This window comes from Xiphophorus hellerii, chromosome 24, assembly GCF_003331165.1.
Source record: "Xiphophorus hellerii strain 12219 chromosome 24, Xiphophorus_hellerii-4.1, whole genome shotgun sequence".
Taxonomy (NCBI): domain Eukaryota; kingdom Metazoa; phylum Chordata; class Actinopteri; order Cyprinodontiformes; family Poeciliidae; genus Xiphophorus; species Xiphophorus hellerii.
The window spans coordinates 17,026,867-17,049,343 of record NC_045695.1 but is presented as its reverse complement, the minus strand read 5'-3'; the positions used below and the strand labels follow the sequence as shown (position 1 = coordinate 17,049,343).

Genomic DNA, 22,477 nt, shown 5'->3' with positions numbered 1-22,477 from the left:
TGAACTGGCTCCCTCTTGTGGCAGAAATGAGTTACAACAGACAAAATAAGAGTTTCAGTTTAATTTTATTTTTAAATTAAATTTCAATCAATCAGTTTAACGGACCAGTTTTATTCTATGATGTAGAGTAGAATGCACTAGATAAACCTTTGGGAGCGACTCTCATCATCATGTATGAAACTATTCATTACCTATAGATGTTTCAAATAATAATTCATCATCTTCAAAAGCTCCTCATTTCCCCACAGAATGTATGGAACAATATCTAACAGAAATAATACCAGGTTTCAGTCTTTTAGTAATGGATAAATAATAACATAAATAATAACATAAATAGTAACATCAGTTGAATATAAGTTTTCTTCTTGCTTCCTTCATAAACATTGAAGCTGATTGGCCTGAAGAAGAAGAAGCAGAAGAAGCAGAAGAAGAAGAAGCAGAAGAAGACAGGCTCCAGTCTTACATCAAGCAGATGCTACCAATAAATAAAAGCATTTTATAGGAACTCAGCTGAACTAAATATTTGTCTGCTATGAAAAATTAGCTAAATATTTTTTGACATCAACGGACAAAAACATATCAGATTTTGAAAAATGTTACTTCTTTTAAAACATTTATGTTCATAAATAAATAATCTTAACGGTGATTCTGTCAACAACAGCTCCAGTGTCATGAACTCTTGACCTTCTCCTTCAAGCTGTGGTATGTAACTTTATTAAAAAGTATATTTTTCCATATTTATTGAGACTGTCTCCATGTTGTGACCGTTTGTTATGAGACAGATAATAAAGTCCCTCCTCAGGGAGACGACAGAGGAGACCCATCTTTTCATAGATTGTCTCATATCAAGCTGTCCTGACATTAAAGCGTCACATTCTCCAGCTGTAGAGGAGAAACCAGATATAAAACTGGACGGCTGTGACTCCATGTCCTGGTCTGATAAGTTTTCTTCTCAGGCTTCAGAATATTGACAGGAGGTTTTAACTTGTATGGAGATAAAACGGTAACAGGTGAAGGACGGGAATGTCTGCAGTTTAATACTAGACTAATGTTGAGAAGCTGCTTAAAGTTTATCTGTAAATAAATGATTGAAAGTAGCAGAGCAGAGATGTTTAAACTTCATGTTAGAAGTAGATGATCAGGCTGAGAGCAGAGAGGACCAACGTCTGCAGGACGATCCGTCTGCTGGACACACAGCTTGTGTCTCCAGCATTGTGTGAGTTCTTCACATCTTCTTTCACTGGGAAAGAAACAACAGATTCACCTTTTGACCCGGAAACATTCAGAAAGGATCAGTAAACAGATTCTGTGGGATCAGTTTTCATTGTGTTTCATCAGGTAAACACAGGTAAATATTGCTGGGTTCAGATGACGTAGCGCCGACGTCACGCAGTGCAGATGGAGGGCAGGAAGTAAACGCAGCCTGTTTATTTCTGCTGATCCAGCATCTACATGTCTACAGTCTGAGTCCTGAACGGTTGTTCCAACCGTTCTAGTAGAGAAAGATAAACGTTATTTTTATGTTTCTAAGGTAGTCGGTCACAGGGAGTTAATTTAAAAAATCTTACAGAAAGAGAGGAGAAGAGTGGATCAACGATCTACAGCTAAACACAGGAGGTGTGAAAACTAACAAGGCCAGAGTTTCTAACAGTAACAATCCATTGTTTAAATTATATTTTCAGATGTTTTATTGGACAGTTACTTAGAAAGACAAGCATTCACATGTCAGGTAAAATATTGAAATGATATATATAAAATGCTATATTTTTAATGGGTTTTCTGTAGATCACTGAATGGTTGACCTACATTTCAGAAGAGACTCAACATGAACTCAACTCCTGCATGAATTTGGTTTACAGAAGCTAAAGAAATGATTTACCAGGAGATCCAAGCTCATGGGTTAGCTTGTTGTTAGCGATAGCATCGTTATCATAGACTAATTACTTAAATAGCACAACTCACAGCCATTAATGCTTCTTTTGATCCTATATATTTGACCCAACCTGAAACTAAATGATTTTATTCTCCAGGCTTTTGAAAACTTTCTTCTGGCTGGTCGTATAATACGAGGTCTGCAGCTCCAGGTCGTTAGTGATGTGGATCACCTGGATGCAGGTAAATCCTCCAGATTATAAGAGAAGTCTTTTTTACCAAGATAATACGGATCATATCCTAAATACATGCATATTTTTTCGCGATGTCTCGTCTGTTTCAGCCTATGTAGGGCATTAGCTACTCCATTAGCTGTGATCCATTTTGCTTTGAACCAGAGAAATAAACTTTGTGATCCCATCTGAATTTCGTGCATCATGTATTGTATCATTGTATTTGAAACATAATCAATTACACATTTAATGATGGTCATAGGGTAGGTTAGCCCTAATGTCACGGTCTGATTGTTGATTCTATGTTGAAATTGAACAAAACTCTGTGAGGGCCGGCGGCGGCCCAGCTCAGTGTAAGAGGTGAACAGAACCTGGTACCAGAAGCCATTAAAATTCTGTTTACATCGTTTTAAACTGTGTGATTATGAGTGGGAATAAAAATAGCAGCAGGTATTTTGTTCCATATAACACAGTAGGAGTGTAACAGGTAAACCTTTATGGATGAAACTCCACTAAAAACCCACCTGTTTATTTGAGACATGATCAATTATAAATTTATTGATGGAACCTGAATTAATGTCGTGTTTTGATTGTTGATTCTATGTTTCATTGTGTTTCTGGGTTTAATAAGATGTAAAGCACTTTGAAATGCTTTGCTGCTGAAATGTGCTATACAAATAACATTTGATTGATTGATTGATTGATTGATTGATTGATTGATTGATTGATTGGTTGGTTAGTTGATTGACTGATGTCACATCACGTGTCTGAAACCCAGCAATAACCAGCAACAGTCATCTGACTCACTGCTTCACAGAAACATCAACTCACCCTCCAACTTTATGTGGTTTGTTATTTCTTCACCATCAAAGTTGATGTTGCACTCATAGGTTCCAGTGTCGTTCTCCTTCAGGTTCTTTAGGGTGATGGAGTAGTTCTTGTTCTGATATTCTGTTGGGAAGCTGGACACTCGACCTTTATAGCTCTGGTCCTGGTACGTCAGGTCCTCAGAACCATCCTTGATGTCAAGCAGAATCTTGTTGTCTTTGTCCCTCCAGAACACGTTCACCTTTTTAGAGCTAGTATAAGAGCAGGGCAGCAGGACACTTTTCCCAACAAAACCTTTGACATCCAGGCAGATCACTGAGGGAGAGCAGAGGATGAGATGAAGACACAGCAACACCAGAACAGCAGCTGCATTTCCACTGACCAGATAATTACACAAATTAGAATTACGACAATAAATGTGCTTAACAGCAACTTATTAAAAAATATGTTTTTGATCAGTTTTGGTGGTTTTTCAGTCGTATAGGAATTAGCTTATTTTGTAAAAATGTAAACTGTTTTTTACGTCACATGATCAACAGCTGGATGTTAATACTGATGAAAAACAAGACAACATGCCTGGTGGCACAGAATGATTTAATGACTTAAAACAAACTTAGTCATGAGTTTAATTGTGTTTAATGGAAACACCATGGTTGTCAAATTGTGTTTTTTTAACACTAGTAGAATATAAACAAAGCTTTGCACACATTTGTATCAACCACAGATCCAATGAACCAATCACATATAAACAAGTTGATGTATCAGCTGTTCAGAGGATGCTGCCTGCTGATTGGCTGAACCAGAGACTAACGACCCACTCGTCTCATGTGAGCCTTTTCTGAAAACAGCATGCGTCTTTAAGAAGATAAACAGAGACACTCTGGTTTAGGATCTGGGTATAAAATGGAGGATAGAAGAGCTTACATGGCAACGAGGAAACAAGATTTGAATCCTAGCTTTAAAAAGAGTTGACTACATCAGGTAATAGTCTGATCCCACAGATAGAAATGGGTTTATTCGAGGTCCTGCCCTCTATTGTATTGTACCTTAGACTTTGTGTTGACATGAGGCATTGAGAGTGAGTACATAACAGAACTTCTCCATAACCCTGAGCTCTCTGACCATTTTAAACATGGCTGCTGCTACCAAACCCAACAGGAACAGGAAGTGAGTTCCTGCTTACCAGAGTGTAGAAGGATGAAGATGCAAATCTGGATCCTGGAGAGAAACAAAGTTCAGTTATTCATCTGAATCATCATCAGGATTTTACGTTTGAATCTTTACTGATGACACAAAACAACCAGCAGGTTTTTCCTCTTCTACCAGAACACAATGAATTCTAACTGTGTTAACCAGAAAGAGCCAGAACACGACGTGATCAACAATCTGGATCTGATCTGAGGTTCTGGGCGCTCTGACAGTGATACCACATGATGGAGGAAGAGAGGAGTCCAGTGATGGGCGCTTCAGAGTGAGATGAACTCCCATCATGCTTTGTGTCTACTGTAGCAGCCTTTAAACGCAGCACTATGATCTGGGGTTACTGCAGCTGTTGGGTTCAAAGGTCAGCCACATTATGAGGTAACCAGATTATTCCATCCATGATTGTTTCCTCCATGATGACACTGAATGCAGTCTGCATGTTCTCCCTGTGCCTGGATTCTCTCTGGGTACTCCAGCTTCCTCCCACAGTCCAGAGACATGAGTCCAGTTAACTGGTCAGTCTAACTGGCCTGAGATGGACTTCAGGGTGAACCCGCCTCTCGCCCAATGACTGCTGCAGAACAGCACCAGCCCCCTCCTGAACCACAAGGATGAGAATGTTAAAATAGTGAATGGATGGAAACAATTTCCCAAATAATGAACAAATTGTTTGTAGATCACCTGAAGCTTAATGGGTACATCTTACTGATTTTACTTTACTGGGATAAAAGAAATGCATCTAGTTTATTCCAAAAGAGTAAAAAATATGGACTATTTTTGGTTTAATGAGCTCTAGTGACCTCTGAGTTGGTCAGAGACTCAAAATGGTTTTAATGAAAGACGAGAGTTTCCCCTTTAACATGATACCAAACATTATTATATTATAGACCTTTGACAAATACCCACAGCATGAGTTTAAACCAGGAGTTTAAACCAGGAGTTTAACCAGGAGTTTAAACCAGGAATTTAAACCAGGAGTTTAAACCAGGAATTTAAACCAGGAGTTTAAACCAGGAATTTAAACCAGGAGTTTAAACCAAGAGTTTAAAGCAGTAGTTTAAACCAGGAGTTTAAACTCCATGGTTTAATTTAAACCAGGAGTTTAAAGCAGACATCCACCAGTCTCAATAAACTTTTTCCATAGGAGTTGTTGATAATTATGACTCGGCTACCATTTATGAAGGGCTTTCATACCAAAATATTAACCAGAGACATGGACCTTTACCAAAAACACTGACAGACGTTGTCACCTTGAAACGGGCAAAAACTGTCTGACCGATGAACTACCAGCAATAACTAGGCCAATAATGACGGCAAGGGCGGAAAGCTAGCTAGTTAGCTAACATGCTATTTCCGCTATTAGCCTTTGCTCGACATTCAAGACATTTTTTGTTTCTTTGAGCAACCAGAACAACAAACCTTTTGATATGTAACTTCATGGCTCTTTGGAGTCTGTAGAAACTGAATAAACGGTTAACGGTTGCTAACAATCGCTATAACAACGGGAATTCCCGAAAATGGACGAGTCATTTGAACAGTATGTCGCATAATGGTGACGTATTTTTCAGAGGGCCATTGGGAGGCAGCATCCTCAGAAGGAGCTAGCCTCTCTGGGTGAAGTTAAGGGTGGAGTTCTGTCCCATGTTTTCTTGATGAACAGCTTCAGTTGCTCAACAATCTTTGTTGTCGCGTTTTGGCTTCATAATGCGTCACATTTCCAATGGGAGACAGAACCGGACTGCAGTCCGGGTTAGCCGTTATCTTTATTCCCGTCCTGACGTCTGCGTATGTCGCCTAGCAACCAAACTGAACGGGTCGGTAAAAATTTAGCTGGAGATATTGCAAAATTATTTCTCTTATTTTATTAACACTTTATCATTAATAAAGTTAATCAGTTGATTAAAACACTTTTTTCCCAAAATTATAAAAAAAAAAAAACATGTCTATTCAAACGACAGGAGCCCGAAACACGCTTTTAACTTTAGTACGGCCAGAATTTAACACTGTGGGCCCGCAGTGCATCCTGGGATACTTTGGGCTGCGAAGGACACACCAGAACCAACCTCCAAACACGAGGAGGAGAAGGACCAATAGGAGCATCGCTGTGACGTCATTTAGGGGCATCGCTGTGACGTCACTCCCCTTCAGAGGCAGCCTTTGGAGGACCCAGCGGCGGTCATAGCCCCCTACTTCTTCTTCTTCCTCGTTTTGTGAGGGTTAGAAAACGATACAGTGAATTACTGTCGCCATCTGGCTGGAAGATCCTTCCTGTCATCCAGGTTAACTTCCTGATTTCCCAGGTTAACTTCCTGATTTCCCAGGTTAACTTCCTGATTTCCCAGGTTAACTTCCTGTTTTCCCAGGTTGTGAATCAGTTTGTTTTCTGTTCCACATCACAACAGAACATTTTCTATGGTTTCATTCGGGTCATCACGTTTCCCTGTAGTGAAAGATGTTCTGTTAGAATCTGAGTCCAGACTGTCTCCTCTCTCCTGGTCCAGGTAACTTCTTCATGTGGGTCAGGTGGATCTGATGGGAGATGAACTCCCAGAATGGACATGTTGACCTCTACATGACCCCAGCAGGATGTTTTTCTTGTGTTCTTTTTTTAAGGTTTTATTGCCTCTATTTGATCATGTATTGACAGGAATGAGAGAAGTGGGAAGACATGTGGCAAATGTCGCCAGGCCGGGAATCGAACCTGCGGCAGCGCGTCGAGGACTAAGGCCTATTTATGTGGGTTGTGCTTAACCCTTAACCCCTGCACCACCAAAGCACGGCCATCAGGATGTTTTTAAACCATCTGTTGCTTTAAGACCCAACCAACCATTGATTGGTTCAGCGTTTCTTCAGAAAAATGAGAAAAGTAGAAACTCTGTTATTGTTGTGACGTTTGACTTGGTGACTAACAGAAACTGGAAAACAGGTAAAACTAAATCCTGTTAATCAGTCATTTCTCAGATCACGTTCGCTGAAGCAGGAAAACTTTGAGGTCAAAGGTTAAATCTCCATTTTGATGCATCAGATCCTGAGAGCTCATGAATAATTCATGAAGATTCATCGATGGAAAATGAAGGACTTCCAGGAATGTTTCCACTGATTCCTGTATCTGTTGATCTCAATGTTTCCTCAGACTCAACATGTAGAAAACAATATCAGAACAAAGCTGGTGTAGAAACAGGAGGTCTCACTTCAACAGAAACTGAACATCTGGAGCATTTCTGGGAAAAATGTTTGACCTTCATTTAGAGAATTTACTCAAGTAAAACTAGCAATATTTCACAATAATGTTACTGAATAATGCAAGAAGACAAACAATGTAGTAAAATTACTTGTAAAAAGATGTTTTTTAAAAAGTTATGAGAGTAACGGTGAGTTCACAACAAACGTGTTTGGTGTGAACTCATCATTCCACCGTCTCCTGCAAATTTAGTCTAAAATACAAAGTTTAACATTTATTCAACATTTTTGCTGGATGGATCTAAATATGTCAAATGCAGGAAAATATTTTCAAAAAGTAAAAGTTATAACTTACCTGACGTTCGAACTTCCTCGCTGAATATTCCTGTTTGATCCATAAGATTATGATAATTTAGAAACAATGACATCATTGTGATGGTCTCTAAATGAACCTGAAGCTCCACTTCCTGTTTCCAGTCTGAGCTGAAAGCAGGTTGCCATGGTTACTACAGTAGAACGTGAACCTGGTCACACCCAGTCTGCTGCACTGTTGACTCTCTGTCAGCTGACTGAACCTTGGCTCACCGTCTGGATCAGCTGGTAGGACGGGTTCCAGAACCAAACTGTTTGTTTTTATGAAGCGCAGAAACGGAAACAAAGAGACTCTGACTGGTGGAGCTTCAGCCTGAACTGGCTTCATCCTGATACTTCAGATCAGCTGCTCTGCTAGCGTTGCTAACTGCTCTGTTAGCGTTGCTAGCTGAGTTAGCCTCTGGGGTTCTGGTTCCAGGTAATCGGGCCTGCAGGCCTGGAGTTGGTCACATGTTGTTGTTGTTGCTTCTCGTCTCCCTGCTGCTTTTACTCCAGATGATCCCAGTTTGTTGGAACATGTTAGTGACTCACCTACCTCAGATTCTGCCGCAGTGACAGATTTATTACAGCAGGTCGGTCCAGAAGGGGCGGATCAGAACCAGAAACTGATCCTGGTGATCTACCTGCTATACTCACCAGAGTTCTGACGGTCCAAACATCCAAACCTAGAAACCATCAGTTTGTTCTTGTCCTCTGACTCTGAACCAAACATCTCCTTCCTGAGGTCTGACCCACCAGAACCAGGTTCTTCTGGAGCAGCTTGAATGAACCGGACCGGAAAGTTCAAATGGTTGTTCTGCTAGAAATAATCTGGTCTGCTAATCTAGTGACAGCTGGACGTCTGGAAACCAACCAGGGGAGATTCTGGTGTTTAATGGAATCAATCAATCAATCAATCAATCAATCAATCAATCAATCAATCAAGCTTATTAGCATAGCACATTTCAGCAGCATGGCTTTACATCACACCATCAACAGTTAAAACCAATAACAGACGTTACATTTTGTCGTTAAAATGAACGTTAATCAGTTTCTAGCCTTGATTTAAAGGATCTCAGGGTTTCAGCTGTTTGGCTGTTTTCTGGAAGTTTGTTCCAGATTTGTGAAGCTGAATGCTGGAAGCTAGCCACTATGTTGGTGTGATCGGGTCAGTAAGGTTCAAGTAATCTATCTACACACTGCTAGCTAACAAGCTAGGCTAATCAGTAGACAGGAAAACTGAACCTTACCGTGAAGAACTTCCTGTTCCTGTCCTCTGGTCGGATGACGCTGAAATTAACGCGCAAAGCATGTGGCTTGATTCTGACGCCCTTTGACCTCTGAGTGTTGAACAGAGTTCAGGCAGTTTGTTTACATCAGCAAATGATTGATTTAAATCAACTCAGATCAATTCACTAATATTTAAATTATTTAAATTCAATAAAATGAATCACATTTTCTTTTTACCAACAAAAATTCCCAGTAGGAACCTTTGTACTCGCGTGTTTCTGGTACGTCTGTAAATCTGACGCACAAACAAGATCAATGGAGGATGAAGCTGCTTCTCTCTTCTTACTGGGGTCAATTTCTGCTTCTAAACAATCTGATTGGATCCTGGAAATGCCTGCTGTTGTGTTCAAGTTGTGCTAAAGGAATTAGCCTATTAGCAAAGCTATTCAAGCCTAAATTAGCCTCTTAATGCTAAACATGTACCAGCTAACGCAAATGTCAGCAAAACTATCTCCATTAAACATTTTAATTAAAACATTAATGGAATCTGTAAACAGGAAGAGGATTTCTCTCCAGAACAAACACAAAATGCTCCTTTCATCACAAACAACCAAAATAACATGAATGCAAACACTCACCAATCTGGGTTGCTAGGAGACGGGTTGCTAGGAGACAGCTACTCAGTCAGCTCCATCTTGCTGGTTTTGTGGCTCCTCATGTTCCCAGATCACCTCCATGTTGTCTCAGCTGTTGATCTCCTGGTTTCTGTTAGCAGGAATCCATCCAGCTGCCACAGGAAGAGCTGAAACCACTTCCTGCTGTGGCTCCGCCCACTTTTGGTGACCTGAGGCTTCTTCATTTACTTTTTGTTCCCTTTCTTTAAAACTAGCACTCTAGCGGTTTAGCTAGTTTCTAAACATTAAACATGTTGATGGTGAAATAAGGTTTGTTCCTCAAGGTTCTGTTTTGGTGCTGCTGTTATTTCTGGATTAGATTCTCACTCTTCGCCACTTTGTGATCCCTTAATGATCACTGGGATGATACATTACTGTGTAAGTCTTTATTATTGTGCATTTTATGGCTTTTTTTTAGGTAGTGGCTGTTGTTGATATAGGTATATGGGTGGTTGCCCAGGGGGGCATTTCAAAGGGGGCGCACGTTAAGAGGCTGGAAGCTAACGGTGATCCAGTGATCACTGTTATCCTTCTCAGCAGGATCACTGGCCTCTAGTTAAAGTTTCCTTCAATGAAAATTCTCAAAAATTCTTCATTTTTATAAGTTTTTTTATTGCTGCCCCTTCGGTTAAAACATTCACAAATAAATAATCTCAGCAGCGATTCTGTATCAGTAACAGCTCCAGCGGTTTATGGAGGACTGACATGAACTCTTGACCTTCTGCTACAGAAATAACACATGGACATGTGACTCCATGTCTTGGTTTGATCAGTTTCTAGAAGTAGATGATCAGGCTGAGAGCAGAGAGGACCAACGTCTGCAGGACGATCCGTCTGCTGGAGCCACAGCTTGTGTCTCCAGCATTGTGTGAGTTCTTCACATCTTCTTTCACTGGGAGAGAAACAACAGATTCACCTTTTGACCACGGAAACATTCAGAAACTGTTGCATCAGGTAACGTCTGAGAAAAATCTACTCACCCACCAAGTTTATAGGTTGTTTTGATTCAACACCATCAATGACGACGCTGCACTCGTAGGTTCCAGTGTCCTCCAGCTTCAGGTTCCCTAAGGTGATGGAGTAGATCCTTTTCTTGAACTCTGTCTGGGACCAGGACACTCGACCTTTATACTTCTGGTGCTGGAGCTTTGGGTTGGGAGTGTCTTTGTTGATGTCCAGCAGATTGTTGTTGTCTTTGTCCCTCCAGAAGACGTTATCAGCTGCAGAATCAGAGTAGCAGGGCAGCAGGGCACGTTTACCAACTAATCCTGGGACGAAACCCTGGCAGATCACTGAGGGAGAGCAGAGGATGAGACGAAGACCACAGCAACACCAGAAACTCTGAGAAACCTACAGTAGTGCTGACATGAAACCCAACAGGAACAGGAAGTGAGGTCAGACTAACCTGACGGTATAATCATGAAGATCCAAAACTGAGTCCTGGAGAGAAACAGACAGAGTTCAGTTTCACCAAGTGGGATCCAACAGCCAGAACAGAACAATGATACGGATGTTGAGAAAGCACCGCTGGATTATAATCTCGTACCACAAACTCTTGGTGTGGCTGGGATTAGATGATGACAAAACTAATAACCAGCTATATTTCAGGTTGAGGCCTGTAAAGTTGAGTCATAAAGATTTTAGGGTCATAAATCTGATCTATGGCCCAATAGCAGTAGAACCGGTTCTGCTAGGTTTCTGTTGATCTTTTATTCTTCGTTTCCAGGAGACCCAACATGCTAGCTAGCATTGTGCTACTTCCATTACTGTTATTTGATCAATATTCCAGACATTTGTAGCTTTATCTAAACAAGCGGAACAACAAACCTGATGTTTCTAACTTGCTGGCTCTCTGGAGTCAAACTGGTTAAATGTAAACTTTAACACTCGCTAAAACAACAGAGATTCCTGGAAATGGACGAGTCACTTGAATCATTGTGACATATGAGAGATAAAGAGAGTTAAACAGTTAAGTAAACTGCTACTAGTCAGACATGTACCAGAAAGCACAGAACCTGGGACAATAATAATGGAGCTAGCAGAAGGCTAGCTAGTTAGCTAACCTGCTATTATTCTTTGCTCAACATTCAAGACATTTTTCTCTATCTTTAAGCAACCAGAACAACAAACCTGATATGTGACTTCATGGCTGTTTGGAGTCTGTAGAAGCTGAATGAACTGCTAACGGTTAGCGGTTGCTAATAATCGCTATAACAACAGGAATTCTGGAAAATGGGTGAATTATTTGAATAATGCGTCGCATCATTGTGACATATGAGAGCAAACTGAGAGGCAGTGAACTTGGACGCGTTAACCTTTAGGTTTATTGCCATCCTGACCTCTGCGTGTGTCGCCTAGCAACAGCAAGCTAAACAAGATGGTCAAAATTGTAGATCTGGACTCCAGTCACTTACTGAATTGATTTTAAAGGTTTTAGTTTTTGAAGCTCCATCACATATAAAATATTAACAGGATAATTCACATCATTTCATAATCTCAGCTGTAACTTTCTGATTGGTCGGTTTGGACTCTGATCAGAGGAAACATCAGGATTTTGTTTCCTGTTGCTTTATTTCTGTTCCAGATTCATAAAATCAAACAGAACTTTGCTTCTCCTCCTCTATCAGAACAGGAAACGTTCACATCAACACCTGTCGCCGTGGTAACACACCTGGTTGGTCACAGTATGACTCAGTTCTGGGTTCGGTTCTGATCCGGTCAGCCTGCTGGTCCGGTCCGGATCGTCCTCCATGGCCGTCCAGAAGACGCCGTCTCCCCAGACGGGTCCAGCTGTCCACCTGTCCAGAGGTTCTGGTCCGGTCCGGATCTGAAACGGAGCAGACGGGTCAGCCAGAGGAACCTGGAGGTCCAACTGAACCGCTTCCAGTCTAACCAGCATTTAAATCCACTGGGACCAGTACAGACCAGTGGAGCGCCTGCCACTGGGTAACCATGGTAACAGCACTGACAAATTTAAATACATTTGTTTGCAGCCCATGTGTTCCAGGAAGTAGACTGATCCCAAACAAAGTCAACATCTGACATTTCCAGCTGAACAGCCAGTTCAAACTGGTGTGGAACCAGTGGATGGTTCCTGTTGTTACACAGACATTTTGTTTTATGGTTTAATACAGAGAACAACAATAGAGGCGGTGGCATGCTGAGGGCTCAGTTTGCAGCTTCCTGTTTCTGATGGCAGAGTGGACAGACAGGATGCTGAGGCTCTGGTTTCACTGGGCTGCAGGTGGGCGGAGCTTCCTGTCAGGTAGAGTTACTCACCTGAAGACGCTCAGCAGGAAGTAACAGAGTTACAAAGCAAACATTAACAGCAATAATTTAATTTAGGTTAAATGGGGATCATTCTTCAGTCGTATTTTCATCACCAAATGTTTAACTTCAAAACAAACATTTAGCCACTAGCTAAATAAAGAATAAGAGTTGTGTGTAGGTCCTGTTGAGAAGTATTTATCTTCACCATTAACATTTATAACACCAAAATGTTTCTTATTTGCTAAAAGAAGGAATGTTTAAAATAAACTATAAGTGGAGCCAAAGCTCTGATTGAAGGCAGAACGTAGTTTAACCCGTTTGTCCTTAAACAGTAAGACTGTGTGATGTGTTCAGGGAACCCAGAGACATTAAGATGTGTTTCAGTTCCCTGTTACAAACCGCTGAGTTTCTGAGACAGAGTTGATCCTCTGAGTGAAACCAGACTCTGGAGAAATGTAAAAAATTAACTATGAAGATGGTTTATGGTTCAGCAAACATGGAGGAAGTTTTTACAGTCTAAACTTACACAAGGTTCTTTATAGTTAGCTTATGTAGTTAGCATGCTAGCTACTTAGTAATAGTTAGCATGCTAAATACTTAGCATGCTAACTATTCATGAAACTGTCTCTGTGTGGATCATGTGACCTGTGTGTGGTTTAACCAGACGGATCCACTTCCTGTTCCTGAGCCAATCAGAAGGTCACCATCTTTCTCCCTTCCAACCAAAATCCAGCATAAATTAGGATAAAACTACAACTTTAACATTCAATATTTTATTCAACACAAACTGGTTTCTTTCTGTTGTCATGGTAACCAGGACCACATACTCTAAATCCACCATGTCTGATTTTAAGTGCTCTGAAAAAAAACACAGGAAGTTTTCAGGTGAATATTCACCAAAAATTGGTTTTTACTTGTGAGAATAAATGAACATTTTTCTAAGTTTCTTAATCCAGACCAAAATATTAAGCAAACAAGGAAAACAAGCAAAAAATGATCTGAATACAAACCAGTTTCTACACAAACATCTGATTGTTTTATTGAAATAGTTTATAGCTGAGTAGGTAGAGAAAAGAAACAACATGTTGGTGATTGCAGCGTTTAAATATGATATATTTTTGGTTCATGAAAACATTTGAGCTGAGGAATGTGTAGCTGGAGGAACCAGATTACGGGTTAGATGTTCCACCAGCTGCTGCTGATCTGATCCTGGACAAGTTGGGACATGAATATCTACAGACTGACAGTAGAAACTTTCTCTGTGAAACAGATTCATAACTTCATTAATCTGTCAGATTACTGAGGGCAGTTTGTTTTATTTTACATAGAAATTTAAAAGTTAATCAAATGAAGGAAACAAACTCTCTAAAATATGCAAAATTACTAGAACAAAATGCTAATATTTCATATCAGTTTGATTTATTCTAATATTTCATATTTAGTCTGATTTATTCTCGTATTGTTTACACTTTGTTTCTCGGCGCTCTCAGAAACATTCATCCCTCAGGTTCTGATTGGACCTTTTCTAACAGCAGTCAGCCCTGTTCCCCTGGAACCAGAACCTGAGCTGGGTCCAACCGAACCTGCTCCAGAACTCCTCAGTTTTCTAGAATAAATTTGATTTCATGATAAAAATCCTGAACACGGAGAAAACAACAGAATCTGGATCAGAACCGAACAGCAAACATCTAAACCCGCTTCTCCAGAACCGCAGCTTTAAAATCAGCGAACTGAACCGAAACTCTTCACAAGATAAGATCCAAATTTCTGGACAACAACTCAGCAAAAGCAGTTTCAGAACCAAAGTTCTGGTTCTGTTTGCTCATCAGAACTGCGCTACAGTTTTATTCTCCACAGAATCAGAAGGAAATCAGACACCAACCTTTGAAGCAGAGATAATGGATCCCTCCAGAACCAGAACCAGAGTAGTTGTGACTCCAGTGAGAAACAGAACCGGTCCTCAGCTGACTGGGCCTGATGGTCCCGCCCTGATCCGTGTCGCTCCGGGACGCTGCAGGCTGCTGAATGTCTCCATCTAGTGGACAGTAGCTGCAGCTGCAGCGTCTTAAAATAAGATTTAAAAACATCCAAATGTTCTCTAATCAGAAATCATTCTGCAGATTTCTCCATTAGCTACTTAAACTCATTTTCTACAGTATTAAAATACATAAAATACTCATAATTGAATACCTTTTTAAAATAAAATAAACATTACTTTAGTGAATGTTTGATCATTTACAGCATTAATCATGAACTGGAGGATCCAGACGGTTAAACTGACATTCAGAGGAGAAACGAAGGCAGAAATAGAAACATTTAGGATTTAAGATAAAAAAAACAAACCTTGTTTGTCTGTAAATGTGTTTGAGCAGAAATCCTCCAGTTCAGTTGTAGCTTCACCTGATTCACATCCTGTAAAAACTTCATTTCAATCACCTTCAGCATCCAGTTATGAATCAGTTCATCTCTATCTAGATCAGGATCAATACAGATCATCCACAGTCTGTATTGATGTTCAGTCCAGCAAAAGTTGTGGAGCTTTTCAGATGTTTTATCTGCAGATTCATCCTTTGCTCTACATGATCAAACGTTCACTAAAGTAACGCTGTTCTAGTATTTGAGGCTTTTTTTCTACTTTTTACAAAGGAATAAAATGATGTGTATTTTCATGATAATGTATGAAATCATCTCCAGGAGATCATTAACTGCAGAATGTTCCAGTTTTAGAACATTTGTTGTTTAAAAATGTAATTTGAAGAGGCTGCAGCTGCAGCTTCTGTCCACCAGATGGCGCAGCCTGCTGGGGGCAGTTTCTGATTTTATTTTCTTGTGTTTGTTTTATTGATATAATTGAAGTTTGATTTGATGTTGATGTTTATGAACAACCTGTATGTATTTATATGGATGTAAATGTGACACATTTAGGCAAAAGGTTTTATATTTTTCTGTTTTCTTTGGACAAATCTGGACTCAATCTGTTGAGTCTTAATGTTTGATAAATGAACAACATATTCATCATTTCTAAAGGAGGCCTGTACTGTAGCTGTTTACTTTAGGATCCATGTTATTGTGCTGAAGTTTCGTCTAATTATGAATAAATATCAAAGCTCTAGTGTATATAAATACAGTGCTCTACTTCACAATACATACAGACTCTGTTGTGTATTTAAGGTAAAACTGCTGTGGCTGCATATATTAACATTAACTAACCATATTCATACTGTTATTATTATCTTTATTTTTTGGCTAAAAAAATACAACGACTATTTTCACCTAAATTATAACTACGTTTACTTTTATGTTTCCCTTTTTTTGCCTATTTTCTGTCCTGATTATTTCTAATTACAATAATTATAATCTGACTTTAACATTGGAATGTTTCAGGATTACATGGATTAAGATTAGAGATGCAGCCTGAAGAAATGCTGATATTACTTTATAGAAAATGTTTATTTTGGTCCCAAACAAGTTTTTCTTTGAGATAAAGTCTAAACATTAAACACATTCATCAGGCCAGAGGATGGTTTGTGGTTGACCTCATGACCTTTAGATGCTTTTCCCACAACAAGAAACTGCAGCAGCTTCACTTTGTGTTGCTACTGAACCGAGATTAAAACTGACCTGTTTCTGGATCCTCAGTAACCAGGCCGATCTCCTGATAACCAGGCCGATCCTCTGGTTACCAGGCCGATCCTCTGGTTACCAGGCTGATCCTCTGGTAACCAGGCCGATCCTCTGGTTACCAGGCCGATCTCCTGGTAACCAGGCCGATCTCCTGGTGACCAGGCTGATCTCCTGGTAACCAGGCCGATCTCCTGGTAACCAGGCCGATCCTCTGGTGACCAGGCCGATCTCCTGGTAACCAGGCCGATCTCCTGGTGACCAGGCCGATCTCCTGGTGACCAGGCCGATCTCCTGGTGACCAGGCCGATCTCCTGGTAACCAGGCCGATCTCCTGGTAACCAGGCCGATCTCCTGGTAACCAGGCCGATCTCCTGGTAACCAGGCCGATCTCCTGGTGACCAGGCTGATCTCCGTCCCGTCCGCCCGGTGACAGAAGAAAAGGTCACTCAGATTTTCACTTCTAACCACATTGACTGAAACTGGTTTCCACAAATGTTCACACTAACAGTTCAGTCCAGATTATTTTAACTAAACTGAAACATTTCCTGGATCAGCATTTTCTTCTCAACAACAATCAGTTTGGAGAATTTACCAGTTAAACCAGTGGATCCAGTTGGTTCGGTGCGTCCTTTTGACCTTGGCGGGTCTTCCTCTTCCGATTGAAGGTTTGGTGCCGAACTCCAGCAGAACGTTTGTCTCGTGTTTCTGCCAGTCGGTAGAACCGGGTCAGACCACTGTGAGGGCGTTGGTGGTTTCTGCACAGAAACAGGAAGTGGCAGATTCTCATGTTCAACATTTCCCAGCAGAGCCGCGCTGGTTCCAGTTCAGGCAGAAGCTGCTGATGGATCTGCTGTGGACGGTTCTGCTGCTGGTTCTGGTCGGATCACGGGCCCAGAACCTGGTGAATGTTACTGGAGAACCGGGTCGGGATGTGACTTTAACCTGCTCCCTTAACCATACCGAGGTCTACTGGTTCATGGAGGACCGGAACCAGAGCAGAACAGGAATCGGACTAAGCGGTTCTTCAGCTCCTACTTACTTCTCTCCTGACTTGGAGGCCAAATATTGTCTGTCTGGGATCAGGTTGACGGTCCGAAACCTCTCTGTGGACGACGGCAGGATGTACTTCTGTGAGAGGAGGGAAGACGGTGGAACGGTTGATGGAGACCCGATCAGGTTGATCGTCTCAGGTGGGTTCTGTAGATCTGGTTCTGCTCAGGAGAAAAATCCAGATTAGTTCATTAATAATATTAATATTGATCTGTGTGTTGGCCTCGGATCTCTGATTCACCTTCAGTCTCCAGAACTTTCCATCTTCACCAGACTGTCAGTTTGTGTTTGTCCAGATGTCCTCCTGTCCGACGGTCCGTCTGTCCAGCCGGCCGTCCCCGTCACGTCTGCCTACGTATTTGATAACGTGAGATACATCAAATGGATGGTGCAGGTCATCGGCTTGGTGATCGCTGTGTTAGGTGGGTGTGGTGGTGGAGGAGGTTCGTCCATCAGCTGGTCTGAACATAAACTCGTCCTCTCTTCTTCTGTTGGCAGCTTCCTGTTGTTACTGTTGTCGCAAGAAGGAGGATGAAGCTGCTGACCAGCAGACGGAGAATGAACGGATGAATCCATCAGATGATTGTGAACTTTAACCCCCTGGACCTGTTCTGGCTCCTGTCTCTTTAAGAACCACATCCTCTTTTGAAAGTTCTCTGTTCCCTCTGATTGGTCCGTTCCAGGAAGAGATTTTCTCTCTGCTCCTTCTGTCATGTTTACTTCAGATGTTTGATCATTAAGTGATGAAGGCGACTGTAAAAACATTTACGGTGCAGTTTGTAAAGATATGTAGTAAAACATTAACATTAATTTGATTTTTTTATGTGCTTCATTTCATTTAATCTCAAATAATTCTCACTAATCTGGAGCTAATTTAGCTGCAATAACAAAACTCTGCTATAAAATCCTTGATTCTCACTGAGCTCCTGTATCACTACAGATTATTACATGTTTTATTTTTCATTATTTCTGCTGCTGGCTGCAAAATAATATAAATAAGTTGGTTTAATTTTATTTTCTATGAAGCTGCTTCCTCAATCACAGTTCATGCTGAATTAAGTTATAAATTGCTGCATTTTCATTTCTAATGAGCTACAAATTTATTACAGATTCCACTAATGTTTAAACCACATTTTCCTAATTGCCATGTTTCCATTCCAATGTTAAAATCACATGTGAAAAACTCTCTTCACATAAGTGATTAGGAAACATGCGCACCATCATCCTCCAACCACTTCCTGTTATTGTCTTCTTCGTGGTTTCCACCAGTAGTAACTTCCTGTTGATCATGTGACTCATTTGATTAAAATAAAAAGTTTTTCCATTGCATTTCTGAAATATAAACTAATTTCACCATCAAACTGGCCTTAATGATTCATCTCAGAAAAACTTCCCCAAGAAATGAATCTTCTGATTGGACCTTTCCTAACAGCAGTGAGTCCTGTCCCGTCCTGGAACCAGAACCTGAGCTGGGTCCAACAGAATATGGATCACAAACGCAGCTTTAAATTGAGCGAATCAAAACAAAACTCTTCACAAAAAAAGATCCAAAGTTCAGGAGAACATCTCAGCAGAACCACAGTTCTGGTTCTGCTTGCTCACCAGAACAGCTCTAGAGTTTTATTCTCCACAGAACCAGAAGGCAATCAGAACCAAACTACTGGATGTCTCCATCTAGTGGACAGAAGCTGCAGCGCCTCAAAACCACATTTTAAAAACAACTAAATGTTCTGAAACTCTAACAAACAGGAAGGTGATGAATTTACAGGTTAACTGGTTCATAACTGGATACCAACAAGTGACTGGTAAGAGATTATTTTTTACATAATGTGAACCAGCTGAAACTGAACTGCTAACTTTAACTTTGACTAGACCACTTTTCCCCTTGAACCACTGCAGTGGTCTGCTTTGGGTCTCTGAGTTTCCATCCCAGTTCCCTCTTCCTCCTTTCAATCAGAGTCTTCCTCATCAAAACGATACTTCCTGTTTGAGTAAAAGGTGTTTATGAGGTCACAGGTCAGGTGACTCTGATCAGACAGGAAGTGGAGATCAGTCTCTCTGCTGCCTCACAGCAGAGCAGCAGCCCGTCTGATGGATCTGCTGGGGACGGTTCTGCTGCTGGTTCTGGTGGGATCAGAGGCCCAGAACCTGAAGAATGTTACTGTAGAACCGGGTCAGGATGTGACTTTAACCTGCTCTGTTAACCATACTGAGGTCTACTGGTTCACGGAGGATCGGAACCAGACCAGAGTCAGAATCGGACCGCTCTTCTCTCCAGGAGTCTCCAGCTACGACCATCAGACCAAATATCTGACGGACGGGAACCGGCTGGTGATCAGAAGCGTCTCTGCTGAGGACAGCAGGCTGGTCTCCTGCAGGACAAAGGAGGACGATGAGGTGGAAACCTTCAGTCTTCTTCTACCAGGTACCATCCTGATGTTCTACCTCCCCCACCAGCAGGACCTCATCCTGGTTTCCTTTCATTTCACGTGTTTCATGGAAACGCATGGAGGAAACAGGAAGTGACTCCTAAAGGTCACTGAAGTGGAAACACAAGTTCTGGTTGGTGGATCAAATCATCCATGAATCATCTGGTCATGATGAGACGAGTTGGGAGAAATGATAGAACAAAAGTTTATAGATAGTGAATACGATGGGCGACGAAGGACAGAAGAGTCTGGAGGCGACGCCCTCTGGAGGTCAGCTGGTCCACAGCAGCATCAGAGCTGGAATCGGACAGAAACGCTCTGCAGTTCTCAGCTTCTGGGAGATTAAAACCCACCTGTTTCTGTTGATCTGGGTCAGAGTGGAAACATCTGTAACCAGGCTGTTCTCCACATCCTGTCTGTTCCTCTGCCTGGTTTTGATACGTGTGAAAGATGAAAAGGTGACCCACACATTTACACTTCAGACCGAACTAACATACCCTGAATTAAGGACCAGTGTGTGTTTGTTTCTCACTGTCTGAAGTTCAATCAGACCAAGCTTTTTGTTTTAGCTTAGTTAGAATAACCGAAATCCTTTCTACTTGCTAATGACAGAAAACACAGCGAAAACTTTTTGTAACTTTCTTTGAATTCAGACGTTTACATACATTTGGTGAGAATCAGAGATAACCATCTCATAAACCCAAAGTATTAATGTGTCTCCCAGCTGATACCTGGGGACAGGTTGGTTTTCCAAATGGACCATAACTCTGAGCAAACTATTGAAAACCTTATTGGAGGAAACAAAAAGACTTGACCAAGTCATTCAGTTTAAAGACAGTTTTCTGGATACTGACCAAATGTATGAAAACTTCTGAATTAAATAAAGTTACTAAAGTTTAAAAAACTAAATTATTGTTGTTGACTTCCAGATGTCCCCGGCCCTCTGTCCTCCCGTCCTCCCGTCCTGATGAAAGTCTACAACACTCAACCTGATTGGGTGTTAACCATCAAACTCATAGCGTGGATCCTTGGTATCCCGGCTGCTGTAGCAGGTCAGTGGCGTTGATGTTTCGGTCAACTGGTCTGACCATAAACTCTCTCATCCTCATGTTCTGTTGGCAGCTTGTCATCGATGCTGTAAGAAGAAGAAGGTCGAGGATGAAGCTGGAAACCAGCAGATGGAGAATGAACAGAGGAACCCATCAGATGATTGTGAACTTTAACCCCCTGATCCTGTCCTGCTCATGTCTCTTTCTGGAACCCCCCCACCCCAAAGCCCCTCTGAAAATGCAGGAATTTCAAAATAAAAGCTGGGTTTTGCAGACTCAATTGTTGCTAAAGTAAAGCTTTGAACTGGTTATTTGGACAAAACCAGTTTGTCAATTAGTCTCAACTCATTAAATAAATTGGAGCTAATTTGACATCAATAACAAAAGTCTTCAATACAATTATTGGCCTTCAGATATTCACACTGATCTGTGATATTACTGCGGATGATGCTGTGGGTTAAGTCGTTTTATTTTTACATATTTCTGCTGCTGCTGTGTGCAAAGTCATCTAAATGAGCTGATTTAATTTCACATGTAATCTTAAATAAACTGAACTGAGACATAAATAGCTGCGTTTCCATTACAAGCGTACTAAAAAAAGTTTGTAACTATTCCTTATTTTTCAATGTTGAATAAACACATTTTACCAATTGAGGTGTTTCCATTAAATAAGAAATTCAGTTAAAATCATATATGAATAAGTTTGTATAATAATCCAACCAGTTCCTGTCATCATCTTCTTCTTGGTTTCCACCAGTAGTAACTTCCTGTTGTTGATCATGTGACTCGTATGATTAAAAAAAAAAGTTTCCACTGGAGTTCTGAAAAATAAACTAATTTAAATAGAGATGAAAAACAACTCATTCTAGCATCAACGCTCTTTATGTTTAATTGCTACATTTCCATGAAGAAAATTAATTTTTCTAAATGTTCAATTGCTCAATTATATAATCAATGTAAAAGCAGCTATATTTTTACCTTTTTACTCTTTATTTAATCAATCTTTAACCTTTTCTCAGTCCAGTGTTTCTACCTTACTGAGTTTGTTGATTGAAGTATTTAACTGTAATGTTGAATTATTATTGTTAATAAACTCTTGCATATTGGACAGAAATGTTTGTGTTTATTACAAACATGCAGCAGATTTTTGTTCAGAAAACAGCAGAGCTGGACTTTTATTATTCAGTTATTATGAATATAAAACATTAATCAGGCTGATATTTATAGATTAACAGACTAAACTGTTTGGTATTTTGCTGATAATCAGGTTGGTCATTCTGATCTAAATAACTTTTGTTAATAATTGACTTCAGAATTATTCGTTTCAGGAGGAAATTCATTATGTGTGGCATCATCTTCTATGTCCTGCTCTAATTGAAACCCATTAGTAATAATAATTATTGATAACAGCAGGATTGTCTGTCTGTCTGTCTGTCTGTCTGTCTGTCTGTCTGTCTGCACACAGATGTTACATAAAGTTTGAT

At 40.6% G+C, this 22,477-nt stretch overlaps 1 protein-coding gene across 2 annotated transcripts; it reads right to left on the bottom strand.

Moving 5' to 3' along the window:
• Positions 1–48: 48 nt before the first annotated feature.
• On the bottom strand, positions 49–11,806 carry LOC116715720 (CD276 antigen homolog). Of its 2 annotated transcripts, XM_032556348.1 has the most exons (5): positions 11,762–11,806; positions 5,556–5,618; positions 4,117–4,151; positions 2,937–3,248; positions 49–1,240 (listed from the first exon to the last, which is right to left on the bottom strand). In XM_032556348.1, exons 2-5 carry the CDS (start codon positions 5,573–5,575, stop codon positions 1,125–1,127), a joined length of 483 nt encoding a protein of 160 aa, XP_032412239.1. In that variant the 5' UTR covers positions 5,576–5,618; positions 11,762–11,806; the 3' UTR covers positions 49–1,124. The 2 variants fall into 2 exon arrangements, with proteins under 2 accessions (XP_032412239.1, XP_032412238.1); XM_032556347.1 differs by lacking the exon at positions 11,762–11,806 and having other exon boundaries at positions 5,556–7,456.
• Positions 11,807–22,477: the final 10,671 nt, after the last annotated feature.